At 44.2% G+C, this 13,262-nt stretch overlaps 1 protein-coding gene across 9 annotated transcripts in view; it reads right to left on the reverse strand.

The window, feature by feature from the left end:
• The window catches only part of NR1H3 (nuclear receptor subfamily 1 group H member 3), a 31,306-nt gene that overhangs the window by 11,565 nt on the left and 6,479 nt on the right, over positions 1-13,262 (reverse strand). For 8 of the 9 annotated variants that reach the window (XM_068400239.1, XM_068400237.1, XM_068400236.1 and 5 more), the window contains exon 2: positions 1,028-1,274. In XM_068400239.1, coding sequence (XP_068256340.1) covers positions 1,028-1,145 — 118 coding nt within the window. In that variant the 5' untranslated portion in view covers positions 1,146-1,274. Of the gene's footprint in view, positions 1-1,027; positions 1,275-5,560; positions 5,637-13,262 lie in introns of those variants that run through there. The other variant, XM_068400238.1, reaches the window with a different exon arrangement.

The raw sequence follows: 13,262 nt of genomic DNA on the forward strand, positions 1-13,262 counted from the left end.
TTACCATTTCTATGACTGTTTTATTGAGACAGATAGGCTTATTCCTTGACCTATGCAAATTATTTTCCAACTCTGAACACTAACCATTTTAGTTATATAGCTTATTATTGTCATTTTCTGTAGTCAAAGATAACACAGAAATAAACTGAGATGTATCAAGCATTAGCTCTCATTAGGGTCATCCTTCTTTGGTAGATCCCTTATTTTAAAATTTTTTTTCCACATTTTGTGGCTTTTTTCCTCGCATTTTTGTAAGGCATTTATCCATTGTTTTCTTTTCCTCAAATCTAAAAGGATTTTTATTGGGTAATATCTCTTCACCTTTCAGCTACTCTCTTTGTTTCTACTCTACTGATGAGTCCTCGTTCAATGTTCAGATGACCTCTTCTTTTTATATCAGGGATTGCCCATTGCCTCACTGTTCAACAAATACATTTATTGGTCATACTTTCATTAAGTTGCCGATACTACACTGGACACCTCACTTGTGCTTTCTGTTTTTTCATGTTACCCATCCAGAGATGTTATAGTACACCTTCTTACAGTTTGAAAGTGTAGGATTGTGTGTGTCAGCAGCAACTGTAACTCCAAAATCTCAGTTCTATTTCCCGATACTCTTTTAACCTCAGTTAACCTCAGAAACGTGTAGAGGAAACTTCTACTGTCTTTCCATTATATGAATCTGCAAGAACTTGTTATTTCTTTGCAGCACTAACCCTTGTTGTCACCTGTAGTAAAGCTTTATTGTTCAGCAGCTTTTCATAAGGCTAACAAAAAGAAATTCATTTTAATGCCGCAGACTTAGCCTCTAGAAGGTCAAACAAGCAAAATACTCAACACATTTATGACCTGGATAAACCCAGTCATCTTCAACTATCAATAACGTATTCTATTCTTAGACATTCTCTGCAAGTGCCTCAAGCACAGCAGAACTCTCTCTCAAATTTTGCCAAGTATCAATTCTGCTTGCAGCTGAAAGAATAGATAGTCTTTAGCTTGCACGGATTTAGTAAGAATTTTTCCATACCTGCATGCTCAGGGGGGTTCTCTGAGCCAGTGAAGAGAGAAAGCCCTTCCTCCTCCATCTCAAATACACTTGCCACCCTCTTCCCATGATCCTGTGTGCTGAGTTGAGTGGGACCCATGGAGGCCACACAGGAAGGGCTCACTATAATCTCATCGCTGCAGCATTGTTATGGCCGAGCAAGGGGCCACAGGCGTCTTTCTTCAGGTCTTTAGTTTCTCTCTGCTACTGAAAGTCAGAAAGGAAGTACCTGTGGAAAAAACACAGATGTAAAAGAGGCAAGAGTTCAACCACTGAGGCTATTAACTCCCAAAATCTATTACAAGCTGCATCACAAGCAAGCTTCAAGATTTTATTTATTTATTAAAAGGGACAATTAACTTTGTTTTATCAGTGTTTATACTCTTGAAACACAATATTTTAACAAACTGTGGTAAAAGGTACAAGATAAGCACATCCAGGTGCAAAACTGTCTTTTTATTGCCAAAATATTTATCAAAGCAGGACAAGTCTTCACTACTGCTAACACCACCAGGGGACTTCAGCTCTGACCTCTCTAAGTGTGTAAGAGGGAAATGCCAGACTTTACAACTGCTGACCTTTGTTCAGGCTTCCAGCAAATTGCTGCCAGATGCCCTGGATTTTGTGGTATGTACTGCAGAGCACGTAGAAAATTGTAAAGGACAATTTTGATACAATTATTTTGCAAAGACTACCAAACACTGAATTTCCCCATTAATATCAGCAGCCAAAGGCTGCGCCAAAGATCAACGATGCATCAAAGATTAGGATGACAAATCCTTCCCTCACCTATAGCAAGAAATTGAAAGCCAGCATCATACCTACAGGAAGCAACCATAACACCACCCTCAGGAAACATATTCGCCACCAACCTTCTGAGGATACCCTTTTCTGGAAGCTGGAAACCATACTGAAAAGCATCTTTATTATACAGCACTAACTCCACTACAGAACATCAACCTGGAAAGCAAATCAATCACTTTCTTCAAAAAGCCCCACCTGTACAGAAAAAGGCCTTGGTAGTTTGACTGCACTGACTTAGTGAAACTGATGCAAGCTGCTAATGTAAATACCCCTAATCTGATTGAACATGTATTTGATCTTAACTCAGTGATTTACCAATCAAGCTAAAGGGATTAACTGATTTAAAAAAGCAACTATATTAAAGGTCTGCACCAGTTTAACTTGAGTGATTGAGTTCAGGACTGGAAGCCTGCCACTCTGAAAGACAGGAGGTGACAGCACAGAAAGCTGTGCAGCAATCCCGATACAAAAGCATCAGGTAAGCAGGGGCATGTTTCACACACTGCAGTGTTGACTGGGAAGAGGCAGAGGACCACAGTCGCAGGTCCCTTCTTCCCTCCTGGGTATTTGGGCCAGACCATGCAACCTTTCTTAGAATCCAAAAGGCAAAGTTGAAAGCAGTACTTCCACAAACTACCCCCCTCCCAGTACTCTCAAACAGTCATCAAGTATAAAAGCAGTCATACTGTCAAGCCTGTTGAGCTCCTGCCATCTCCCATTACACCGTGGCAGATAATAGATGCAAGTGTTAAAAAACACAGGGCATATTAATTCATGTGACCTTTGTAAACGCAGCCTCAGACTGTATAAGGAATTCTGAGCTCCCCCACTTTGGTGCACACAGACACTGAATCACTGGAGAAACAGACTCCTAGGATAAAAGCAGTGGCAGCAAATATGAAACTCAAAGCCACAGAAAGGAAGAAGTCCTATTGTGGGAAACTACAACCTAACTGATGTGATTTGCAATCAATTCAAAGAGACTCACAGTCCTCAAAGGAACAGTATGGCTATCACAAACAACTTTTTTCAAAAAAAGTCTCCACAGTAAATCCTGCAGCAACTGAAAACCTTGTGGAGAGGCACAGAGCATCAGATAGAGACAGAAACTTCACTGAAACAAACCCAAACCCGACTTGTATTCCTAGCCCTATGTAAGCCCGTCACTGATGCCGATATCAGATGTCTCTCGACATGTTTGGGCACGAACAAGCAAGCTAAGTGTACTGCCTCAGTGCATCTCCACATTCCTTTAAACCATGCAAAAGACTCACACAAACACCTAATTATTGTGCAGAATGAATCACCAGCAGCAGTACCACAGTAATTTTTCAAAGGAAGAGTTTGATCCCCCAGCTGAGGGACTGAGTGACAGTACTCGGGCCCCACTGCCTTCAGTTCAGTGACCCAGTCTTGATGCATCCCAGCCACAACTGCGATGTATTCTGGAAAGCAAAAGACAAGGGTGCAGCCTGATGGGATTTCAAAACTGTGTCTTCCGCACAGCCATGACTGATGTTGGAAGAGCGAAACTTGCTGTCAGCAGGTCATCTGGAGCCCAAAGGGGAGTTTCTAATAGACTGCAGACTTCCTGGCAATGTCTGAGAAGTCTGCAGCTACCAACAGGGAGGGGAGCATAAATCCATGTGCACACCCAGGACATGGTGAGGGGTAAGGCCTATCAGCCACTATCTTCAAGATGAAAAACCAACCCACACGTTCCTACTTTATGCACCAGCCTCCAGCCTTCCCAAAACAGAATGGGCTAGACAGGAAAGACTTCGTGTCTTCTCTGCTCCTAATACACTAAGCAATTTTTAGTTTTGTAGATCCAGTAACAGTTGTGGGCTGTGAAAAACTGACCTAACTACAAACAGCAGCACTCGGGTACTAGGTAAAGAAATGTAAACTAGTATTTTCCCCAGAGGCACACAAGTGAGAGGCTGTATGACTAGGCCAGGGAGTTAGTTTTCACAGAAATATATGAGGATTGTTTTCACGGGACTAAAAATCTTGTCAAGTTTTGTACTAATAATCACGTTATTAGACGTTCACATCTTCCGATCTGCACCACCACTTCAACTAAAAATGTAGAAGAGTGACATAAGCCGTAACTGCAAGAGGGAACACTGTCTTCTTGACACAGTCTGCTGTGCTGCCTCCCACTGTCTGTCTTAACTCTGTCAGTTTCAGAAACCAGGATTGGCCAAGTGACAAAAGATGAAGCAATCACTTCTCTCTAACACAGCGTCTAGAATAGAGGAACCTGATGAGCAGACATACTCCACTGACAAAGCACATATAGATGAAAGTCTAAGGGAAACCATTTTTTGCTAGCCCTTGCCACTCATGTCTCAAACAAGACACTAAACACTTCTGAAATGTGTCACCACCAGCTTCACCATACCCCATTTCTTCGCTCTCCCTTTCTTTTCTGAGACAACATAACAACTCGTATACCGACAGTCTCAAGATCAGTGCTCTTGCAACAGAAAGTACTGTTAACAGAGACTAGAGGTGGCCGCCCAGGCTCTTGCACCTCATGCTAAGTGCCAGAAACATTCATCACTTCCTCCAGCAATGGTTTCATCTCATCCCATTTCCTCAGCTGAGTCCTTTTCCAAGGCCAGCTGAAGCACTTCTGCACTCTTCTGGAAGTCTTTGATCTGACCTGTCATCAACAGACACAAAGCTACATTCTGTCCCACATTCATTGAGGACACATAAAGGAGAGAGCATCAGCCAGCACAGCACATAAACAAACCAAACGAGCCAGATGCAGTTACTGTGACACTTCTGCTAAACAGGTCTGTCCTCTCCCTGGTATTCCCTGTTTGGTGCTTTCTGAGAGAAGTTTAAGGATCAGGAGTCAGACCAGATGCAAGCACATCTCTGAAGAAACTGTACTGTAGAGTGCAGGAAGAATCAGAGGAAAAGCACAACGAGCCCTTTACCTCCAAATACTGGATGTTCAGAGGAAACAATAGCTTTTTAGGAAGTTTGCACAAGTCTCTGGGATCTTTGAAAACAGGATTTACTGGTCAAAGTCCTGGTCCTGTAAATTACAAAAAATCCTAAAGCCTTCTGCCAAGGGAAAATACATGGTTATGTTTCAGTTCTGTAATGAATCATAAGTGTGCGCTCAGCAGCACGTCAGCATCAGCAGAATAGACCTTACACTTGTATACATATGTTAACATGACTGTGCTCACGCATCACACAGCTGTGCGTCAACAGGACCGTGCCTTTGTGCATGGGCCTAACAGGCTGTTGGGTGAACAAATGCATCTGACAGGAAGGGTTATCTTTCAGAGGTACCTAAAGCAGGGATATATTTTGGTATTTTGGCTTCTAAACGTGTTCTGACATGCAATACAAGTGCCAGCACCCAATCTGAATCTACCTCTGAAAGCTGGGCTCACAACAATGCATAAGGGTCTCTGCTGAAATCTAAATGCACAGCTCACACAGTAGTGATGTTACCTCGGATATCAAGTCCGCTGCAGATCTAAGTGGCCAAGAAAAAAAAATCTATTGGACTGAGACAGGACCGACAGCACCAGCACAGAACTAAGCCCCTTAGAAGACACCACTGTTCGAATCCTTACATAAGGATCAACCAGTATTTTGTGACCTAATGCTCTTCCTATACCATCTTTGGTGTAGCAGCCACAGTATTTTCACAAACCTCCCCAAGGAACTTGGTACTACCTTGTAGCTGCCTCAGAGAAACAACGGTTATTCCCAGCTCATGTTGGCTCATTCCTCTTCCTTCCCTCTGCATCATCACATTTCTCAAGAAATGCTGGAGCAGCTAGTAGCTCTGTAAGCAGGGCAAAAGTACACATATAACAGTTTTCAATTAGGAAAAAGTTGAAAGAGACACTTGTACATTTCAGGGCAGAAAAAGAATCCTATGCAAACTTGCCACTTGGAAAATGAAGTAATATTACATGTGAAAACTGTTAAAACTCATGAAGAAAAATAATCAACTTCCGATTGTCAATGGGAGGGACAAACCACAAAAATGCAAGGTGTGCAAAGCAGTGCAACAGGAATAGCACAAAGAATTATTTTTAACAGTACGTTTACAAAGAATGAAAAGAACTGTTCTGTAACTCTCAGGGAACAGACACTAGCTCTGTGCCCCCACTGTAAATCCCTCTCTACAGGGAACTGCAGGGAACGGTTTGAAATCGCATTATCCATTTTGATCTCTCAGAAGTATAAAAACAGCCACTGGAAGGAGTTTGCAAGCCACCATCAGTCCCAAGCTGATTAAAAAAAAAAGCAAGCTACAGCCTTCCAGTTGTTTTCATTAGCTGTCGAGCTAAGCTTCAGCTGCCCGTGAGCAGCTGCCCAAGCATGCAGCACTGGCCTGCGAGTCTTGCAAGTTGTTGCCACCTCTGCCAACTATGCAAAAAAGAGTCCTACCAGTCACTTTCAGCTATGCAGCCTGCTCCTCAAGGATGGGCAGCTGCATTCTGGTCTCTTGCCCCCAAGTTAAGGGTCTTATTCCCACCTCTGCCTCTTCAGCTCTGAGTTTTAGAGGCGTACGCTCCCCTCCTCCCCTCGTTACTTTGGCTGTTACTCCTGCTGCTAACTCCTTCATTACTCATGACTTTGCTGACTTCTGGCATGGCCTTTGCCCACACATTTGTCTCTTCCTTTGAACTGGTGCATCCTTGAGCTTGACTGGGTTCTCACTGCAGCACACAGCTCTCATTGTGAAAACTTCCTTTGGCTTTAGTCTGGTCTCAACACACAGCGTACTGTCTCCTACCCAGGTCAGGTATGGATGCCATGGCAGAGTTCAAAGAACAACAGCAAAAGTGACTAACAACTGAACAGATTAAAATAAACAAACATGTGTCACTTTGTTGAAAGAGTACTTGGGAGAGAGCAGGAAGGTGTTAACAATGGCGTACAGCAGGATGAAAGGCATTATTCTGAAAGATGGTATGCCTAAAAGGAACAGAAGGAAACCAAGGAAGGGAAAGTCAAGCTATTACAGAAAGACACCCTAAAGGTGAGCTCTGGGAGACTGTAGGGCAGCGTCCGTAATTTTCCTTCCAAAATTAGACCTTGTATTACAACCAAAATGCAAAGAGGTCTGCAGACATTTCTGAATCTGAACCTAATATGACTTAGATGCTCTTGACCCACAGAATATGCTATTATAAACAATGGCAGCAACAGAAGTTCCAAACCAGTTCCACCCTACCTCAGGTAAGAAGGAATATAGGACTGAAACAAAAAAAGAAGTCTCTCTCCATTGAAAAAATTGGTTAGCAAAGTGAATTAGGATCATAAGGCACAACTGTACTACCAAACAGAATGCAATAATTCAGGGCAGAGTCAGCCCAAAGTACTTCTGCTTTGCTCCACACTCCTTGTCTATGATCTTCAGAGCAAAGGATTTGTTTCTTTCCTACACAGCCTGTGGATCCCCCATTTTGGCAACAGGGGTTCCCAAATTGTACATCAGATGAAGACAGAAGGCACTGACTCCACTCCCACCCAAGAACCTACAAGCTCTGCAAAGGAACTCCTCACTCCAACAGCAACTGTTTTGCAAGAAGTCAGCTCTCCTGCTCATATGCCTCACCCAGAAGGAGATGCTCCCTCCCCTCTCACCTGCCTCTCATTATTCCTTGCCTGTCAAAGGCTGAGGTTTTGGTTTTGCCCTTGTCTTCACCTCTTGGTTTCTGCCTGATCAAAGAGTGCCATAATAACACAAGGAGCAAGAAGAAAAGAGAGTATACGTGTGACTGCTTTCACGGTAGGTAAGATCCTGAAATGGGCTGTGCCTTTCTCTTTCCTCCCTCCCTCTCTCCCGTCTGCCAGATGCCCTGGGTCCTGCAACTGAGAGGAGAAAGGAGATGAGGTTACTGGAGTTCATTCACACTGCGCGCAGGGCTGCTCTCGCCTCTCTTCCTGTTTGCATGGAAGTATCAGTCCCTCTGACAAAGACAGAGAGTAAAAGAGGCAGGGAGGGAGAGAGAAAGGAAATGATGGTAAGAGATGATAGATTTTTCCCTGGTTAATGAACTGGAAATGAATAACAAGTGATACCAGGAGTGATGTGGCCACCTTGCTGCCACGAAATTCCTTTAAAGGCCACTGACACAAGTTCCCTTGAACTGTGGAAAACAGCACAAGCCAGGTCTGGGTAACAAAGCTCCAGTCCCTTCTACCCTTTCTAGGCTTTCTACTGTCACCTCAGCTTTCAAGCTTCTGGCTAACCTGGAGTATAACCACCTCAGGAACAGGAAAAACTACGGCATACACTGGGTTACACCAAGGAAGATGTTACAGTAGCAGCATCCCCCCGCCTTCCCGTCCCCTCCAAGCCGTCTTGTAAAATGACGAGTCATTTCTTCTCAACTCTCTCTGGCCAGATGAGCTGTGAAGCCAGTGTCCCAACAACAGGAACAGACAGAGCACAGCCACTTTGGAGTGACACTAACTTCTGCAGCACTCGTGCGGATGAACACGAGCAAAACTTGCCATTGGTAGCCGAACTGCAATAATCCCGTGTGTCTGGCTGCAAATCCAGCTCATCGACAGCTTGACACCGCTATCAGCACTGACCTTCAGATGGCAGGAAGCACAACTGAGGCTCTGACAGGGGCTTCCAACAGGAAAAATCCCATCTGTGCTCCTCCCAGGAGGATGAAACACACAAAGCAGAGCAGCTGCCCCCTCCAGCTAACAGAGGAGCAAAGGGCAGCTCTCTGCCATTCCTTGGGAAGAAGGGGAAGGAAGGGGATCCAGCCTGGAGCCGTGTCTACAGAATATGTTTGTCAGCATCAGCTATAATAGCAAACTCTCCCTATGGAAACTCACTTTAAAATGGCAACAGCATTCTTTTGCCGGTACCACTCACAATTTCCCCAAGCAAATTATGCTATCTGACCAGTTAAGTCTTTTTTCCCCCTCGCACTTCTAAATGTATCTATGCAAAGGTGGTTTTGGTTTGCGTGTTTGTTTTTCTTCCTAAGGCCCCGATATTGGCTGATGGCGTCATTCTTGTGCACTTCTAACCACACACACAAAAAGAATAAAATCAAACGTGAAAAGCGTTCAAGCAACCTAGAAAACTTCCTACTACAAAATAATCTGCTAATTAGCAAGACCCTGCTTTAGATAATTAGAGATGTTTGCAGCTCATTATTCCTGCTGCTGACCGGCTCTTACACATCCTACATGCAGTGACAGCTCATCACGTCCTACTTGAAGGCTGAAAATGAGATCTGACCCCACCAGCTCAGTTTACTTATAAATGCCACTGCATCGCAGCAAGGAAAACATGCCCACAGACTCGTGTTTCTGTCTGGATTCCTTCTCTAGGCTTTACTCAGCCACCAATACCTTGTTCTACACAATTATACATAGCTACCCAAAACAAAACAGCCAGCCATTCTTTGAAGCAACAGTTTTAAGACTCAGAGCTTCCTTACTCTTCTCACAGAACAGGGTTTACAAGGGACAGGAAATAGCATCATCCAGATCAGAGGTAATGGCAACAACCAGCTAGGTTCAAAAAGCTGTGGGTTTTTTTTTTAAATGGGGCTTGCACAGAAGTGGAGGGGGGGAAGAGTTAGAGAAGCCTCTCTCTTCAATCATTCTGGACTTGCACCGAGAGTGCTGCATTACAGAACAAAAGAAAGCTCTGCCTTGGATCCTACATTCCTCCTTTACGACCCTCAGTCCCACAGCTGTTACATCCCTGCTTCAGGGAACACAAGTCTGACTCATGGCAGATTTGAGATGTCATCCCAATGCCATCTCCAAACTTAAGCAAGAGATAAGAACTTAGAAAAAAGGAAAAAAAAAAAAAAAAGCAGCAAGAAAGAATAACCAAAATAACATCCTGATAGTGGAGATTCCAGGAAAAAGAGTCAAACCTAGTCTGTAAGCAATAAGAGAACCAACTAGATTATGCCTAGAAAAGTGCACTGCAGGCCCTTTTTCTGCATGTAGAAAATGATAGTGATAATCACACAACATACTGTTTACCTGATTGTTGCCTTAAAAACCTCCACTAAACTATGCAGTCAGGGAATAACATTTTATGACCCACCCCTATTCTAGCCAAGTGCCTTTATCAGCTAGCATCACGAAAGGGAAATCTGTTCAGCTCCCCAGGTTGTCTCAGCCCATCTCTTCAACATCAGTATCCTGAACTGCTGTTGACTCCTCTGAACAGGAACATGGCCCAATCCACTGTCAGCACTGAACTACTACTAGAACAAGTAACAGCAGTAAGAAGCAGAAGCAGCAGCTGCAATATTTCACCAGGAAAACAAGATGACCAAGGACAAGTAAAGTTGTAGGATGTATCACAGCAAAGCCAGGAAGAGAATTTAAAAGGCCTCAGGCCTCAACTCCTAGACCCTTGTCCAGACCACGTTCTCTTTCAAACTGGTCTTCTCCATCCTCTAGCAGCTAAGAAATAAAAGAACATGAAGAATAAGAGGCAAAAGAGGAAAGAATAGAATAAACGAGAGGGCTAACTACAGTAGAATTGTTTGTTCATTTTTCTGATTTCCTCCTTTCCTCCCACCCCAGAGTACTGTCATCAACACGCTGCATATCACCATAACTGCAACAGGATTGTTTCTGGGAAACAGCCATTTCATAATGTATCTATATAGCACTTAGTATCCAAGCACCATCCCACCTAAAAGCATCAATCAAAACAAATACTACTGCTCACAGGCAAAACAGAAATACAGTACCGGCTTGGAAAACAGGCAGGAAACTCCTTAAGATTCCCTTAAGGGCAGCAGGGGAAAAGTACTGATTCCCATTCATAGAAATATCATCCCTAAATGTAGGACAGAGGTCAGGAAGAAATGACAGTACTACAGAAATGCCCACATAAAGAACACATCAGAGGGATATTGGAACAGAGTTTTAAATTGCTTCCAAGTAAGCTTTACTGCTAGCCTGTTCCCCACTCATCCGTTACCGGGGATATATTTTGGCAGGTTTTGCCAACACTGATCTTAGAAGAACAGGAGAAGAGATACAGGCGTTCCCACCCTGCAGCAGATGTACGTATCCAAGACTGCAATAGAGCAAGAAGAGAGATCAGAAGAGTTGCCAAGAAACACAGTTAAGACTGGCATAGGGGTGCAGGTCAGAATAAAGGACTACTAGGAGTTCTGTTGCAAAATAAACTTGCCCTGCTTTTGGCTTTACTATTTGGGACCCTGGCCTGTATGGTCTATTTTTGCTTTGGGGGTCATTGCAACTAAACACTTACAAGGTGCAATAACAGCAAAATAAGGAGGGATTTTTTTTTTTTTTTTTTTTTTATAAACCAACACGATGGAAGCTAAGCGGGAAGGGTTAAAGGTCTGAAAATGAGAGAAAGAGGATCTGTGTGACAGGAAGGGAGCATGTGAGAGGGCGTGTGACAGGCTGTGTAGCAGAATGTGTGTGTAGATCTCATTCCCTCTGAGGCTCTTGGCCAAATGTGAAGCTGAACTTTCTGCAGACTTTGTCCTGCCAAGTCATGTTCCCTTCTCACACTGCCTGACATCACCACAAATACTCAGCTGGAAAACAGTCCAGAGCCGGACAGAGTCCACCGCTCAAACACCAGCCAGTGAAATGGCTGCACTCACGGCACACCCACCAGATGGGAAACCAGAACCACTGACTTTCCTTGCAGGTTACCTCCAAGCATCCAGGAGGCCTCACCCTCACCCATCCAGAAAGAGCCCTAACAAGGCACAAAGAGATCGGAGGTGCTAACAGACAAATGCTTTTCTACTGCCCAAGCAATGTAGCCCAGAACAGATTGAAATTCTGCATAAAGGCTCTAATAGAAAAAAGCAAAAGAATGTAACCATCAGATTGTCAGGGTTTGCCACAAGCAACATGCTGCAAGGAGCCCACTCCGTTCCCAACTCGAGCGCAACCTTGCCACGAGGAGAAGGAAGCCATCACACGCGACCCACGGACGAACTAGAAGCCAGTGGTTCTGCAAAGACTGACACTTTAGCAGGGTCTGCATAAGTAAGCAAGCACTCATTATACTGCCAGAGAGCTCGTGTCACCTGACTTCTCAGAAATAATTGCAAACCCAGGATGAGTGCTGGCAAATGCGAGCATGTGTATGAGTGTGTGGGAGTGGGCAATAGGGCTAAGACAACAGGTGGCTGGATTTCTTATTATGATCCTTGTATCAAGGGAAAAGGGTGGGGATGGCCTGCTGATTCTGGGACACTGCTAAAGGCACCACCCAGAGCAAGTTATCAGGGAGTAGCAGTTGGAGATGATACTGAAACAAGGGAGGACAAAGTTTGCAGTCTCTTCTTGTTTTTCTCTTCAGCCTTCACCCCCTAGCCTGCTGCTTAAAAGCAGCATGATAGAAAATGCCCTCAAAGTGTAGGTGATAGGGAGAAAACTCATGTTTTCTTCAGGCAAAGGTTTCTGCTTTCTCCACTCCTGTTCTATTTCTAGGAAAAAAAAGAGCAACTTGGGAGCTTTCTAGAGACCAAGGGAAAATTTTTCTTCAGTCCCATATAGCCCAGAAAGTTCAGTCCACTCTTCTCAGACACTCCTAGATAACAGAAGCTATGTTATACGAGCTGTGCTTATCAATATTTTACATTTTAAAACACTCCTCAACAGAATTTCCTTCTTCCTTTGCTAAGGAAGGGAGTCTGACATCTTCCTTAAAGGTCTAGGAGTGCAACTTTGCCTGTCCGTACGCTATACGGGCCTTAAATCATATCCCTAGAGCTTCCTACCGAGCCCTGCAGATGCCTGAGAATCAGTCCCCCTCAGCAGTTGTAAACACAGAAGCCATCTTTTGAACTTCTTCCTGGCCCTTTCACAGAAACCAGATTATGCCTCTCCTATAGACAACAGCCAAGGGTGGGAAGCAATCAATGAGAAGACCAGAATCACAAAGTTAGTATTTGAAGGCAAGCTGACAGCTTCTCCTTCCACTCTCAGAGCACTCAGCTGGGTGAGCTGCCCTGCGTCGGCAGCAGTATTCACGCAAGCTGAAGCACGCTGGTGAGGAGGGCTGGCCACAGGACTCTGTGTGTGCATGCGTGTCAAGACAAGTGCCATCAGAGCAAGTCTCAAAGGCTGTTCCTGTGCAACTTCATGTGCCCGCAAACATTTGCACATGGGTTCCTGTTGGTAGGTGCTCAAGAAGCCACTACACGTGCATATCTGACAGGCTGACTGTGCAAAATCCTCCAGGAAAATTCACTGGCATGGCATGTGGAATCCTTTGGGGGCTGGCACATTTCTGCATCTATGTCCCTGGCAACCGAGATACACTACGGAGCTGTTGCAGAAGCCTACCTCTTTGCCCTCATTTCCTAAGGGCCCTATATAGGCCATCTAAATTCCAAACATTTTCCTTTAAATGGATTTTACA

This window comes from Nyctibius grandis, chromosome 4, assembly GCF_013368605.1.
Source record: "Nyctibius grandis isolate bNycGra1 chromosome 4, bNycGra1.pri, whole genome shotgun sequence".
In the NCBI taxonomy this organism is placed as follows: domain Eukaryota; kingdom Metazoa; phylum Chordata; class Aves; order Nyctibiiformes; family Nyctibiidae; genus Nyctibius; species Nyctibius grandis.